This window comes from Culex quinquefasciatus, chromosome 3, assembly GCF_015732765.1.
Source record: "Culex quinquefasciatus strain JHB chromosome 3, VPISU_Cqui_1.0_pri_paternal, whole genome shotgun sequence".
Taxonomy (NCBI): Eukaryota; Metazoa; Arthropoda; class Insecta; order Diptera; family Culicidae; genus Culex; species Culex quinquefasciatus.
The window spans coordinates 153,965,107-153,980,721 of NC_051863.1; the positions used below are offsets into that span (position 1 = coordinate 153,965,107).

A 15,615-nucleotide genomic window follows, 5' to 3' on the forward strand; every position below is an offset into this window, starting at 1 on the left:
TATTGATGTTTTTTGCTGAACGTTTGTTGTATTCACCTTCTTCTTCGTCTCTTTCTATCGTTACGTTACCCTAAAGCAGTCCATTTGTTGTTGTTACATTGGTAATTGGTTGTTTGTTGTTTACACATTGTTTACGTTTAACGCGTGCTAGTCTTCGGCGATGGAATATGTTTGTGTTTTTACCCTTTTTTTCTATTTTCATCACGATTCCTCTCCTAACACACTTGACTTTTTTTATACGCGCTCTTCAAGTTGTGTTGCTCATCACGAAAATCGCTCGCGTCTTTTCTACAAAAAAAAAATGACGCTTCCCTTTTGAGCGGCTTTTGGTTGTTTGTTTTGTTCTTACTCGTTCATTTCGGCTTATTTACTATTATTTACTTTGTTGTTGTAGGGTATTGGATTTTTTGTTTGCATATCACAGATGTTATCATTTGCACGTGTTGGTTGCAGTTTTGAGTTGTTTATTTTTCTTTTGTGTAACGCATCTTTCCCAATTCGGTTGTTTTGGCTGAATAACATTCAAACTTTTCAACCCTTTTGTAACCATTTCAATTTGATTGAGAACAGGTTGCCTCTTGTTCCCAAAAATGAATCTTGTTGAGTTTCGTTAAAAAAAGACAAACGTCAAAAAACAAATAATATGGTAATAGTAGTTTATGCAACAAGTTGCAAAAAGAGGATTTTTTCAGCACGAGTCGCACATTTATCCAACGAGGGTCACCGAGTTGGATAAATACGAAGAGTGCTGAAAAAATCAAGTTTTGCAACGAGTTCCATACAACTTTTTTTGCAATTCCAAAAAAACACACACTGAGTGACATTTTATGTCAAATCGTTTAAATCAAAAAAAATGTTGAAAAGTGTTACTTTTCGAAACAAGTGCTGATAAGTTCAACTTTTCAGCACCCATTTGAGTGCTGAAAAGTAGAACTTTTCAGCATTTATTTTGAAAAGTGTTGCTATTCGATTCTGTTATTTTTGGTACAGAAAAGTAGGCTATTTCGTCGATCAAGAATGACAGGAAAAGTAAGTGGTTTCACGAAAGAATTACAAAAACATGTTTTACAAATGAAGGAATTTCAAATTATAGATTTTTGAATATTTTGGATTTTTTGAACCTTCTGAATTTTTAAACATTTAAATTTTCAGGTTTATAATTCTGAAAGAATTTTAGAAGTCTAAAAGTTTTAAAGAAATTTAAAAGGTTAGAATTTAAGAAGTTAAAACGTTTAGAATTTAAAAAATTCAGAAGGTTAGAAGTTGAGAAGTTTAGAATTTAAGAATTTAAGAATTTTAAAATTTAAGAAGTTTAGAGTTTAATAAATTAAGAATTTAAGAAGTTTAGAAAATTAAAAGTTGAGATGTTAAGAATTTAAGAAATTTAGAAAGTTAAAAGTATAAAATTAAAGAAATTTAGAAATTTTGAATTTAAGAAGCATAAAAGGATAGAAGAAAAGAATTTAAAAAGTTAAATTTATTTGAAGTTTATAATTTAAGAAGCTTAGAAGGTTAGAAGTTGAGAAGTTTAAAATTTAAGAAGTCAAGAAGTTTAGAATTTAGGAGGTTTAGAATTTAAGAAATTATGAAGGTTGGAAGTTAAGAATTTAAGAAGTTTAGAATTTAAGAAATCAAGATTTTCATAAGTTTCTAACTTGTGAAGTTTAGAATTTAAAATTTTAAAATTTTAGAATTTAAGAAATATGTAGCGGAATTAAAAGGAACAACTCGTCTCTTTGTATTCATAGAAGTTTAGGATTTAAGAAGTTTAGAATTTAAGAAGTTTATAAGATTAGAAGTTTAGAATTTTAGAAGTTTAGAATTTAAGAAATCAAGAATTTAACAAGTTTCTAAGTTGAGAAGTTTAGAATTTAGGAATTTTAAAAAATTAGAATTTAAGAAATTAAGAAGGTCAGAAGTTCAGAATTGAGGAAGTTAAGATATTTAAAACTTAAGAAGTTTAGAAGTAAGGAAAAAATAAAAAAGTTTGGAATTTATTTAAGAAGTCTAGAAGGTTAGAAGTTGAGAAGTTTATGATTTGAGAAACTTAAAGTTTAGAATTTAAGAAGATAAGAATTTAAGAAGTTTAGATTTTAAGAAGTTCGGAATTTAAGAAGTTTGGATTTTAAGAAGTTTAGAATTTAAGAAGCTTAGAAATTCAGAATTTAAGAAGTCTAGAAAGTTATAATTTAAGAAGTTTCGAAGTCAAGAATTTTTGAAGAAAAAAATATATATATATTTAAAATTTCAAAACATTCAAAATTATTAAGAATGTTTGAAATTTTAAATATATTTTTTCCTAAATTTCAATCAAAATTCAGGATACAGTCGTTTAGGATCACAATTTAGAATGTTTTGGAATTTAAAATACATTTTTTCCTAAATTTCAATCAAAATTTAGGATAAAACCAATTTAGGATCACAAAATTTCAATCGCTTGGAGTAATCAGATGTTTAGAATTTAAGAAGTCTAGAATTGAAGAATTTTAGAAGTTTAGAATTTAATAAATTAAGAATTGAAGAAATTGAAAAGTTTAGAAGCTTAGAATTTAATAAATTAGGAATTTTCAAAGTTTAGAAAGTTAAACGTTGAGAAGTTTAAAATTTAGGAAGTTTAAAATTAAGAAATTTAGAAAGTTATAAGTTTAAAATTTTAGAAGTTTAGAAATTTATAATTTAAGAAGTTGAAAAGTTGAGAATTTAACAAGTTTAAAAGTTTAGAATTGAAGAAGTTAAATATTTTTATAAGTTTATGATTTAAGAAATTTAGAAGGTTACAAGATTAGAATTTAAGAACTTAAGAATTCAACAAGTTTAGAAGTTAATAACTTTAGAATTTAAAAATTAAAAAGTTTCGAATTTAAGACATTTCGAGGGTTAGAAGTTCAGAATTTAAGAAGTTTAGAAATTTAGAATTCAAGAAGCTAAGAAGGAAAAAAAAGGTTTACCAGTTTTAATTTAAGAAGTTTAGATATTGAGAAGTTTATAATTTAAAAAAACTTAAAGTTTAGAATTTAAGAAGTTTAGAAGTTTTAGAATTTAAGAAGTTAAGAAATTTAGAATTTAAGAAGTTTAGAAGTTAAGAAGGAAAAAAATTAAGAAGTTCGAATGTTTAGAATTTAAGAATAATAGAAGTTTAGAATTTAAGAAGTTTAGAATTTAGGATGTTTAGAATTTATGAAGTTTTGAATTCAAGAAGTTTGGAATTTAGGAAGTTTAGAATTTGAGAAATTTATAAATTCTGAATTTAAGAAGGTTAGAATTTAAGATGTTTTGGATTTAAACAGTTTTGAAGTTAAGAATTTCAAAAGTTCAGAATTTAGAATGTTTTGAAATTTTAAATATAATTTTTCCTGAATTTCAATCAAAATTTAAAATAAAATCAATTTAGGGTCACAACATTTCAATCGCTTGGAGTAATCAGAGTGTTCAATGTTCAAAACATTTTCAACAAGATTCATTTCTAGTTATCAAAGATCCTCAACATCACTTTACCTCTTTCGCCTGTCTTTTTATGTGATAAACGTTAGCACACCTTCTATTTCACACTTTGTGTGCATCTACTATTTATATTTCATATTCTTTTCTTATCATTGCTTCGCTAGCTATAACAATGGCATCGTTTGTTTTCGTTATGCACTTTTCTTCTATAAATTTGCTCTTTTCTGGCATTGATCTTTTGAACCATTCTATATTTGTTATTAATTTAACCACTTCATACCGGAATTATGTTCTTGAGTCAACAAATGACGAAACAAAGTTAAACACACTTTAAAAATATTGCACTTTTGACGAGTACGCTCTCCAATTCGAGTTGTTGTTAACGAAAATCAGAATTCTACGGGGAATCCACTAGTGTTGAGGGTTAAGTTAGAAACACTAACATCTATTCGGTAGCATTTGAGATGCACTCTGCTTACGCTAGTGTAATATTTTGTTTTGATTATAATAAGTAAACTTCTCTTTCCATTTTTTTTTTGCTACTTTTTTACTTGGTTTCTTTTGTTGATACGTCAAATACATACATTTATCTAAATATTCATAACACACTCTTTGTCTACAAATTCCATAACCATATATAGAAGAATAAATAAGATATCCGAATAAAAAGAATGTTACATTTCTGCTCAGTTTAAATAAATATCATGCCGTGTTTTTGTTGGTTTCTGTTCATGCCGGTTTGCGTCACAAAAACGGAAAAATTTTAATCTTTTTTTCTGTTGCTTTATTCTATATGATTCATCCTCGCAGTGGACTGGATTTGCTGTAACACTTTTGTTGGTTTCCCGCTAAAAATCCGCTTTTGTTTTTGTTTCGATATCTGTTTGTTTGTTTGTTTCTTTCTTGCTTTTTTCCTCCTCCGTTATAATCAGTTAGTTTCACTTGTTTTGCTTGTTTGCTTGTTGTATGTGTTGTTATCATCTTCATATTTCGATATTATCACAGTTCTAATTTGTTGCGTTAAGGAATTGTTGTTATGTTCTTTGTCGTTTTGCTTGCATCTTTTTTTTTATTCTTCTTTTTTTTTCTCTAACTTAGTTTTGTGTAACACATTTGTTGTTGATTCTTGTTTTTGTTTTGCTTCGCTTAGGCACGCTGTTGCTTGATCTTCATGGCATTTGTTTCTTTGTTTACATTTGTGAGTGTTTTTTTTTTATTTCTGTTTTGGTTTGTTCCCTTCTGGCGCTTCTGTGTGTGTTTTTTTTTCTTCTTCTGAGTTTGCTCTGTTGCTATCAAAAAGTGTTTCGACCGAGTTCGGAAGGGACGGTTTCGACGGTAAGAAATTCTCTGTTATCTGTGTGTTTTGTTCCATGTTGTTTTGTTTCGTGCTAGCGTGCCACAATTTCGTTCTAGCTTTATTGTTTTGTGTGTTAAATTTTTTCTACTCGTTGAGGATGTGTTTCGGTTCCTTGCTAGCACTTCCTTAACTGATTAGTGTTTGTGTGTTGTTCTCTTAGCAAACTTTTCATTTTCCTAGTTCACTTTGTGTGTTTTTTTTTTTGTGTATTGTTCACTCCGCGTTTTGACTTGCTCTCTTTGCTGACTAGGGGAAATAACGAAACGGTTTTGTTTGAGACATAACGTAAATTCAATCTTCAGTTTCGGGATAAGTCATATTATAAGTGTATAAAAATATGTTTAAAGATATTATTCTTGCATTCGATTTGATTTTGCTTACAGTTTGTTTTTTTTTAAATAATCTTTTTTTCCGTTAAGGTACACAGTACACAAATCATTCCTCCTTCTCTTTTTTTCCTGTTTGTCTAGTGCTTATAATCACTTCTAGAGATACAATATATAAAATACCGATTGGGTTGCATGCAGATGAATATATTTTGTGTCTATTACTCTTGAACCTTGCTTCAATTGTCTGCTAATTTAGAGCAACAGTAGAGCTTTTGTAGTCTTCGTCTTTAATACCTTAATCACCTTTCGCTCTTAACAAACCGTGCGTGATCTACAATTTATCACCACAATTTTCAACGGAAAATATAACTCAGTAACTCATTCGGATGATTTTGTAATGGAATTAGTGTGCTTGGTGCATGGTTCACGGTTTAAACCATTTATCATAGAAACCCCAACCTTAAAAAATGTAAAAAAAAACTACCCAACGCAAGGGCTGCTCGTCTTTTTTTTTACAAAATGTCTTATTTCTGTGGAAATACTCATTTTTTTTTAAATTTGCACTGTTGGTGTCGATGCAATTTTTATATGTTATTGATTTTCACTACCACCAGCGTTTTTTGTGTAAAATGTTCACAAAACCTGATAAATTGATGAGCATACTTAAAAACTTGTAATTTGCAACAGCGATACAAAGCGTAGCGAAATGTGTTAAATACTTAAATTCCCACAAAGTACCTCTTTTGTTGAAAATACTAATAATTCCATAATTTGTAATATGAGCATTTCTTTCTTATTTTCTGTTTTTTCTCCTCTTTCTTTTTTTTTTTTTTTAGTTTTTCAATTTTGTATTTTTTGTTGTACAAAATGGCCATGTGAACATTTGAAAATCTGTAGCCTGAGAAAGAATTTTCTGATCGATTTGGTGTCTTTGGCAAATTTGTAGGTTAAGAAAAAATGGAAAAATTCCTCGCTTTCAAGACCTGTCTACTTAAAATAAAAGTTGAGTTGATTATTAATACTTTCGAGAAAAATTAGAATCCTGCGCTCCAAATAATCGCCGCAGAAAGATATCGCCGCAACGAAAAAACCTAACGAAGGCAAGGGAGAGTAGGCTTAGGCAAACCTAAATTGTTTACATAAAGTGACAATCTGAGAAAATCGTGGGGGCTTGTTGGCTGGCTGGCGTTGGCTTTTTGGTTCTGCCTGCGGTTGTCTGGGTTCGACACCGGACGCAGTGGTTCTGCAGCCTTCGCGGTCAGCTTAGAAGTAGTCGGAAATGACACCGAGGACAACTCTGGAGGCGACGTGACGCAAATCACTCCCGAAAAATTCTTGGTCAGCACCGCTCTCCAATAGTTCGCCGAGCCAGACCTCTTCGGTGTCTCTACTAACCGGCTTTCGCTGAGGCAAGCAATTCAATGGAAGTCCAAGTAGTGCTGCAAACTGTGGGCAACGGATAATCTTAACTTGACCTTCACCAGCTCTAGCACATCAATGATCTGTACCGGCAGCCGAACCTTCTGGTCGACAAGCTGGTCCTCCTGAAACAAGATAATCCTCTCTTCCTCCCCCTCTCCGATAGAGCATGTGCCGTATCACCGTCCAGTCGGACGGACTGGTGCGGGTCGTGCGCGTCAAGGTTCCGTCGGGCGCTTTCTACGACCGGTCAGATGTGAAAGAGTGCCTGATATCCATTAACAACCTCTCACCAGCGAACAAACCCGAATTAGACGAGTCGCCCAGCTATTCGACGACCTCCCAAGACAAAGAATAAAACTAGTTTATAAGAAGTGTGAGATGTTAACAAGTTTAGATTAAATTTAAATGAAATCGGGATTCCATTGGTGGCCGGTATGTTGGGGCTGAAAATTAATTGTGAGCCTGAAGGACCCCATTTTGTGCTCGGTTGGGCACTTTGCTTTGAGACTTGACATTTGTACACTGCCCCAAGCTGATCTTACCTATTGCGCTTTTGTTAGTACCAATCCCCATTGTTTGCGATAGATGCCCCTGGCGTATAAAACCCCGATCGAACCCTGTAACCAGCTCTCAGCTAATAAATCGCCTCATGGCAAGAGATCGTGAATCCGTCCGCTCGACATGATTGTTATCCACCATCCGGAAGTAGTCTATTTAATACATTCCACTGGCCCTTTCCCCTGTGTAGATTGGGCTGCGAAGAGGTGTCTCGGCGTGGACACCTTGCAAATGAAAGAAGCAGACCAATTTAAGATTCATAGCAATTTTTATTTTTTCTAAAAGAAACGCGTTCAGTTTGAAAACAAATTAACATAAAAAGTTGAGTTGAACTGACAGCAATGAAAAGCGGAAATCAAAACGGTTACTGCGATGGATTGGAAAAATGCTTGCGCTCTTATCTTAGAGACCCCTTCAAGATAATCACAAAAACTGATTATTTCTTAGGACGCGCAATAAAAAGAGCATCTTTTACGATTGATTTTTTGAAACATCGGAGCCATTGCCAAAAAAAATAAAGGTCATTTTTAAAAGCAAAATCAAACTTTCAATCGAAAATAACTTTACCTTTTTTATTGTTGATAAAGGGCATCGTTTTCAAGTAACAAAAATTTTCAAGGTCATTTTTTGACTTCTGGAAAAGCACCCTGTAACGTTAGGAAAATTTTGCTGTAATTTGAGCTTATTTGGAGTAAAACATTTTTGTACGCACTTGAACATTATTAAAATAACGATAAATAACAAGCATATCTCCATAAACGTGCATCTTCTGCACGCCAACACGACCTCACCAATACCAGCAACCGACTTCCGGCAAGAACTTCGGCTGCAAAAGAGCGAGAGAGCGAACAAGTTGGGGAGAGGAGAGCGTTTCTACGGATCGGAGGGTTCCACATCTCTCAACGCTTCGGGGTTGCTCAGTTCCAATGATTTGTTATGGGCTACCATTTGACAGCTAGTGCTTTTGTTGTGGGCTCTCATTTGACAACCGTGCTAATGTCGACTGTTGTCAGTTTGCTTTGGTCGGAATAGAGTAATCTAAGGCCGATGTCACGCACACTAGCACACCATTTGTTTTGCCGGCTGGTGCAAAATTTAACCTCAATCTTTTTCGTGTACGTATGCGCAATACATGCGCACGTAGATATCTCTATAGGGTTGCCATCCCCCCGGTTCCCGGCGATCCAAGCAAGCGAACGGATCGCACTTTCGCGGTTGTCCGCGATCATTACACGTCAAAGTCACGTGAAGCCCTCGAACCGAACAAACGAACTTCCGCGGCGTGCGCGAACGTATCCGGATCTCGCCGGTGGCCAACTACTGCCACGACTCGGATCGGACACATCCCGGCGGACGACGGCAGCCCGGGCGCCGACGAATTCCAGCAGAAGCGGTACAGCGGAACGACTCTGGCCGGCGGAACGCGTGCGGCGGGAGGCCGCGTATCGAAGGCGCGCGGTGGCCGGTTCTGGACCGGAGGCCGTGGCGCAGGTTTGCTGCAGAAGAACGAGTAATGTAGTGTTGGTTGTTGGTCGTGCCCAGGAGGAGGAAAAGAAGATTGAACTGCTAAAGAAGTGCTTTGTGACCGAGAGAAGAAGAGGACGCTAAAGGCGAAGGTTGAGGCCATGTAGGGGAAGTTGGGGTTAATAAATCATTATAAGTCGATAAAGTTAAGTGTTTTTTTCTGTAGAAAGAGTCTCTTTGCAACAACCCTGCATTAAAGGTTTTTGAAAGCTGAGAAAATTGTTTAATTAGTAAACCGACCTCTCTAAATTTTGTGAGAAATTTGTTTTTCTCTGTTTCATCTAATTAGCCAACATTCTTTAGCTCAACATGAATAAAGAGTAAAAATTTTACAGGGCCAAATAATTTATTTTGAGCCTTTTATATACTGCGCATGATTTTAAATTTTTGAATTTATTTTTATTAAAGAAAGCAGAAAGTATCAAAAAATATCATTTTTCGTTTTCGAGAATCACGAGTTGATAAATTTAAGCAGATTAGATGACACTGAGGAAAACTCATTTTTCACCCAGCAAAAAAAAATAACTAAAAACGGTTTGATTTTCGATTGCAAATTTAATCTTGCATCTAAAAATTATTTTTCTCGAGCGATGAAATGGCCTACTTTTCTCTACCAAAAAAAACTGATTGAAAAAATTATACCTGTGCTGAAAAGTTCTACTTCTCTGTACTGGAATGGGTGCTGAAAAGTTGATGTTTCCAGTTTCGAAATCAAATAGTAAAATGTTTCATTATTTTTTTGTTTGCACCGTGGATTTACTTAAAACCTTGAAATTTTACGTAAAATTCCATTCGAAATGCATTTTTCAGAATTGTAAAATTGGTTGAAAGCGACTCGTTGCAAAACTTGGAGTCTTTCTTCTTTTTGCAACTTGTTGCATAAACTACTACAGTGATGCCACGGTTGCATAACTGAGGGAACTTATGGGATTTTGGCTATATGGATGACATTGAAATTTTCCTTTTTTTTAAATGGATATAAAATGATTGAATTGAAAAAAAGATGAAAAATTTTCATACATTTCTAAAGATTTTTTTTTTTTGAAAATTATAAGAATTTTCACAGAACTACGGACTTTTGAAAAAAAACCTCAAAAATCCGTTCATATTTGTATTATTGGATTTTTGTTCGTAAAACCCTGACATTTCTAGCATTTTTTTTTTTGTAAAAAAGTAGTTTTGTGAAAATTTCAAGTAATTTAAAAAATTGCACTATTTTTACAAAGCTACGTTTTTTCATGATTACTCAAAATTTAAGTTTTTTACAACATGGGTATTAAATGATCGGGATTTTTTCATACATTTTGAATGTTATAACTAACTTATAACTTTCAAAATGTATGAAAAAATCCCGATCATTTGAAACCCATACTATAAAAAACTGTAATTTTGAGTATTTTCGGAAAATACGTAGTTTTGCGAAAACTCTGAATATTTTCAAAAATGTGAGTTATAATATTTTGCATTTCTTCCATGTACCTATTTTTTCGAAAACGAAAAATTACGAAATTCTAGTGAATTAAACTTTTGCAAAATAAGAAAATTTGAGCATTTAGAAAAATTTTCGGAATTCTGTTTTTTTAAACTTGTAAATCAATTGGACCCCAAAATTGAGTTCAGATTCAGTCAGGTTAGGGTGGTTCTAAAAATGATTTATTTCAACTGATTTGAACTCTCTTGCACATAAATGGTTGAAAAAAAATCTGTTTTTGGATCCACCTCAACTTAGCAAAGAACAGCCTTTTCCATAATTTCGTAGCCGGCCTACCGATATTGAATTGGGGAACATCATTAGACCGATTCTTTCGTGACGGGACAACGTTTGTACGCATGTTTTCAGTTTTTTGCTGATAACTTTAAAATCTGTGGGAAAAGGTACCAATATTTATACAAATTTGGAAAGCATTAAATTTCCAATAAGATTCATTCCAGCAAACATTTAAAAACACAAAGTTTGAGTCAAGTGGGATACATATGTAGCGTGACGGGACAACATCGTACAATTAGATCACTTTGATTTTTACACACAAAAGTGGAGATCTCTGCTCTCCTAGTAAGTTTCTGGAATAACCTTTTTCTACAGGTGTTTCTAAAATGAAAAACGAAGATTTTGCTTTCTGGATCACCCAATTTCGTCAAATTTTGTTGATTTGACAGGTACTTCTTTTCGTGACGGGACAACGCAGATATTTTGCAAAAGAGGATTTTGCTCGCGTTGTCCCGTCACGAAATGAAGCAATTGTGAAAATCTCTACTGACTAGTCAACTTCAACTAATTTAGGATCGCTGAGCTCGAATATGACTCCTAGAGTACTCCAATGTATTCAGGGAATGTGCAATCCAAGATGGCGGCCAATATGGCGGTGCTTGAATATTCGATATTTTATAAAGAAATGTTACCGGCAATGAGCAGGGACAAAGGGTTGCGAACTCGAATATGAGCCCTAGAATATTCCAAAATACTCAAGGAATGTGAAATCCAAGATGGCGGCCAATATGGCGAAGCTAGAAAATTGAATTGCATTCCATGAGTACCTATTTATTAATTTTTGGCCGTATTTGGCATTATGCCGCATAGACTGTTCTAAGGACTATAGAATATTCTAAGGATTATATTCGAGTTCAGCATCCCCAAATTGATTAAATTTGACCTGTTGACTTCCTGTTACATTTCTGTATAAAAATTTCCAATATGCTAGGTTCGCCATCTTGGATTGCACATTCCCTGAGTACTTTGGAGTACTTTGGAGCTCATATTCGACTCAGCGACTCCAAACTTTAAAATCCTTTTATGGTGTTTTTTTTCCATTCAGCCGCCATCTTGAATATTTCGCTTCCTTTTTGAGACTCAGGAAAATCAATTAGCAAATTTGTATTCAGGAGGGTCGATTTTGTCTAGATCGATCAAAAACTGGCCTGTTACACGATTTGCTTCTAGACACGTAAAAAGAAGGACTTTTTTTAATTCGTGCCTTGACCAAAAAATTGGCGTGACGGGACAACGCAAACTTGCGTCAGTCGTAACTGTGGTTCCCTTAGACCAATTTTCGATTTCTAATAAGCATTTTAAAGGGGTTTTTGAGTACAAAGAGAATGCAAAATATGATGCAAATCCGATTTCACGAACTATTGCAAATTAAACAATTGTCATTTTTCGTGACGGGACAACGCTTCCATATACCCCCTTTTTAAATGTCCTGTATAGTTTTATAACAACCGAATCTGCTTTTGTCAATAAGAGGGCTTATAAAAGAGTCATTTTACTATAAAATTCCGTGTGTGTGGTTCAAATAGTAGGAAAACATGGAAAATTATCAGAACCATCCAAAGTTCAACTAGAAAAAATGACTGCTTGGTAAACAAATGCTAAGAATCGGTCATTACTGTAGTCACATAGCGGAATGGGATAACACACGCACGTTATCTTTCGAAACTGAAATTTTACATGTTTCAAAACACGGTTTCCCGCAATAGAACACAACCTTTAGGGTTTTGAGCCATGCCCAAGCACACTTTTTGTCAATATGATTGCTAACCTAATTTTTGAATAAATATTTTTGAAGAAAACAAAATATATAACACTATATAATTTCAGTTGTTTCATGTATACAGCACAATCAATATAATAAATTCGAAAATATATGAAAAATAAATATTCTAACCGCAAAAATAAATCACAGATCTGTTGTTGTTGTTGTTTGCTCTGTACATCGGTTTGTGTGTTTTCTCTCAAAAGAGTCGTTTTTCTTTTCTTTTTCCTACTCCATCCCCAATCTCGATTGCACAATTTAATGTAATTTCTTTCCTCTAACAAATCTCACTTCATTCTAAACCAAATTTATCTAGAGTAGGGTTTGCCTCGGTGTTTTTCGTTTTGTTTCGTGTTTTTCTAAAGGTAATAATGTTTCGCTCTTGCTTCAAGCTGCGGCGCTCTAACTTTGCGTTTGTGCACTTTGTTGCCTGGAAGTGAAAGCATTCCGATATTTCCACACACACTAAATTGACTTTCGCGCGCAACGGGTTAAGCTGTTGTTGTGGGGAGGAATGCGCACCTTACCGAGCTATAGGACGCTTCCTTGCGTTTCCTTACGAAATACGATGAAGATTTAAAAGTGTAACTTTTGTAGAATTCTCTTCCCACAATTTTCTTTCTACTATAATGTACGATACTTTTACTACCACGTGTATGCCCATCCAGATCTTCAACTGCGTCGTGCTTCAAGCTAACTGCCGGCGCCGATCGATCGAGGATCACTTTGCTTCGTTGGGATTAACCTACCTTGCGTTCAGCTTCACTGTGGCCGTCTAGGTTGAGCTACCGTTGCGAATGTAGCGCAAAATGTACTGATCGCGGACGTCGTCCGACACCGGATAGAAGCCGAGTGCCGCTGGTAGTGTTTTCGGATCCAGCGGTGCCCACTTTTGTCCCAGCTGGGTGCTGATTTCCTGTTGGCGGAATTTGTTCATAAGTTAGAACGACTTTAGATGCAGAATTTTAGTGTAGCTCACCTCGATGAAGGGCGTCATCATGACCGACGGCATCGATAGGTCGATTCGGGACACCTCGAGGACCTTAAGATCCCTACCACGCAGTCGGGAAATCCCAACGAGGTTGTGCGGATCCAGCACGTAACCGTGGATGACGATCTCCTCGAGCTTCTTGCAGCGCCACGCCATCATAACCAGCGGGTCCTGCTCGGTGCGGAGGACGAGCTCCATAATGTTGCGGTACTCCTGGATGCGCTGCGCGAAGAAGATGCGATTAGTTGGAACTTATTGTTTCTGAGGTTATTCAACATACCATTGAATCAACCCAGATCATACTCTTCAGGGTTTCCTTGTAGTAGCGTGAAAGATACTCCAAGGCGTCGCAGTTGATCTTGAAAATAAACTCTATTAAACCTAGTCCGTAATTAGCGTCAAAAATGCTCACCCTCTCACAGAACAGCACCTTCAGGTGGGACAGCGGCATCGACGGGCGCAGGATGTGACTGTGCAGGATGTCCACCGCTTCGTACGCGCACACCAGCGTCAGATGCAGCTCGGTCTGCGGGTTCTTCGCGCAGAACGTGGCCCACGCCCCCTCCGATATGCCCGGATGTTCCTCGTCCAGGCCGTGCACGTGGATGGTGAGGCGACGCAGGGGCAACAGCTGCAGCGTCTGCAGAAACTCGTCGCACATGGTGTCGTAGTCGAGCGAGAGCTGCTGCAGCGCCTGGCACTTCTCGAACAGGGTCGGCTCAATGGCACTGAGCGCGTAATGGCTGGGGTCCTGCTTTACCGAGGCGAACCCCAGCCGCTGCAGGAACTGGGGCCGGGGGCAGCTCTGCGGGGAGTCAATGTGAATTTTATGAGCATTGGTTAGGAAATTTTGAAGGTGCGACAGTTTGATTTGCGAAAGCAACTCTGAATTTCTTGATCCGAGTGGATATGTCGAGCTTGGTGCCACCATCAAGCAGCGCATTCTGCTCCACTAGCGTATATTAAAATTGTTCCAATTTTGGACCGAACCAACGTTGACGTTTTCTGAACACAGCATACTGCGATGCTGTCAAACTTTCGTTACACGAAAGTGACAGCTACACGCAAAACTTGCACCACTCAATTTCGCGCCACTTTAGTCAAATTTTGAAAAGAGAGTAAAATTGTTTTCAATCAGTTTTACCCAAAACTTACGTTCAAAAAGTCAGCGGCATGAAGCGTCAAGATTTCCGAACATCCCAGATCGAGCTCCTTGAGGGGTGGGTTCGGCCGGCCGAGCAGCGCTTTGATGGGCTCAACGAAAAGTCTGCAAAATAAGCGTGTTAGAAGTAGATGACACAAGAAACGGTAGATTTCTAACTTGTAGATATAGTTCCATTCTTCCTCGGAGTAGAACCTTCCCGGAGTGACCAGGGTGGCATATTTCGGCTGAAGCGACAAGCTAGAGAGACAGGAGCTTTTGCTGAGCCTGCAAAATCGAAAATCAGTCAATTTTTACAAGATCTTCAAAGTATTAGTCATACTTGTAAAGGATTTCCGTGGCCAGCTCTACATCGTACAGGTTGCACGAATCGAACGAAATCTTGGCGGCGCTGATAATGTGCGCCAGCGACTGTAGAAAGAAGCTGTTCTTTTTGTTGTTCTCCCGAGCCACATCGAAGTGAATTCCTTTGAAGAATCTAATAGGAAAATATGTTATTAGATTGCATTCAATCACACATTCCTCAAGTAAGTGGCACGCCATCGCTTGAATGTGAACGTCGAAGGAGCTTGCACAATTTGCGAATCGCAATGTCGAGCGCAAGAAAGAGGTGGGACTACGCAACGCCTTCAACGCAATAACCTTCCTCACCTTGGCTGGAAGATAACGGAGCGCCAGTGCCAGCAAACGGCCGAGGCCTGCAGGCGGTCGTGATAGTCCAGATACTGGAACAGGTTCGTGAGGACGAGGGCCGGCAGTTCGCCCCAGTTGGAACCCTTGCTCATCCCTCGCACGTCGTCTCCAATAAGAATTGTGCAAAAAGTACCTGTTCTTTCAGCTGTTTTTTTTTTCTTTCACACTACCTTGCACTCTTTGTTGGGGGGGCTGATGAACTTTCTTTTTTTCTAATGCTTGCCTTTTAAATTCGCTTTTTCAGCCTGAAACAAAGCCACAAACACTTTTAGGATCCGGATTCACATTCGTCACCGATTCCGGGATCAACCTGTGGCCACGGTTAGGGAAAGCGGTCGAAACGTTGCATAAAAGCGTTAATTTTAGATTAATTTGCGTTTCTGTCGATGATCTGTGAAAATTTCCTTTTTGTTTTTGTTACTCCTTGCCTGTCATTGTTGTGAAAAGTTTGTTTCGTTTCTTTTTCTTTCTGCGCTGCACGCAACTGACAGTTCCAGTTTCGTTGCATTCCCCGTGGGCCGACTGAAGGTGGCTTTGATTGTTTTGAAGGTTCGCAGAGTGCCAGCTTCCCCTAATTTGGTAAGAGGTCTTTCTGAACTACCAGGTGA

General features: G+C 36.6%; 1 protein-coding gene across 1 annotated transcript; it reads right to left on the reverse strand.

Moving 5' to 3' along the window:
- Positions 1–11,909: 11,909 nt before the first annotated feature.
- Positions 11,910–15,466, reverse strand: LOC6040205 (F-box only protein 33). The gene is made up of 9 exons (XM_038259272.1): positions 15,318–15,466; positions 14,966–15,252; positions 14,637–14,792; positions 14,474–14,581; positions 14,308–14,419; positions 13,565–13,957; positions 13,433–13,510; positions 13,141–13,374; positions 11,910–13,077 (listed from the first exon to the last, which is right to left on the reverse strand). Exons 2-9 carry the CDS (start codon positions 15,097–15,099, stop codon positions 12,937–12,939), a joined length of 1,356 nt encoding a protein of 451 aa, XP_038115200.1. The 5' UTR covers positions 15,100–15,252; positions 15,318–15,466; the 3' UTR covers positions 11,910–12,936.
- Positions 15,467–15,615: the final 149 nt, after the last annotated feature.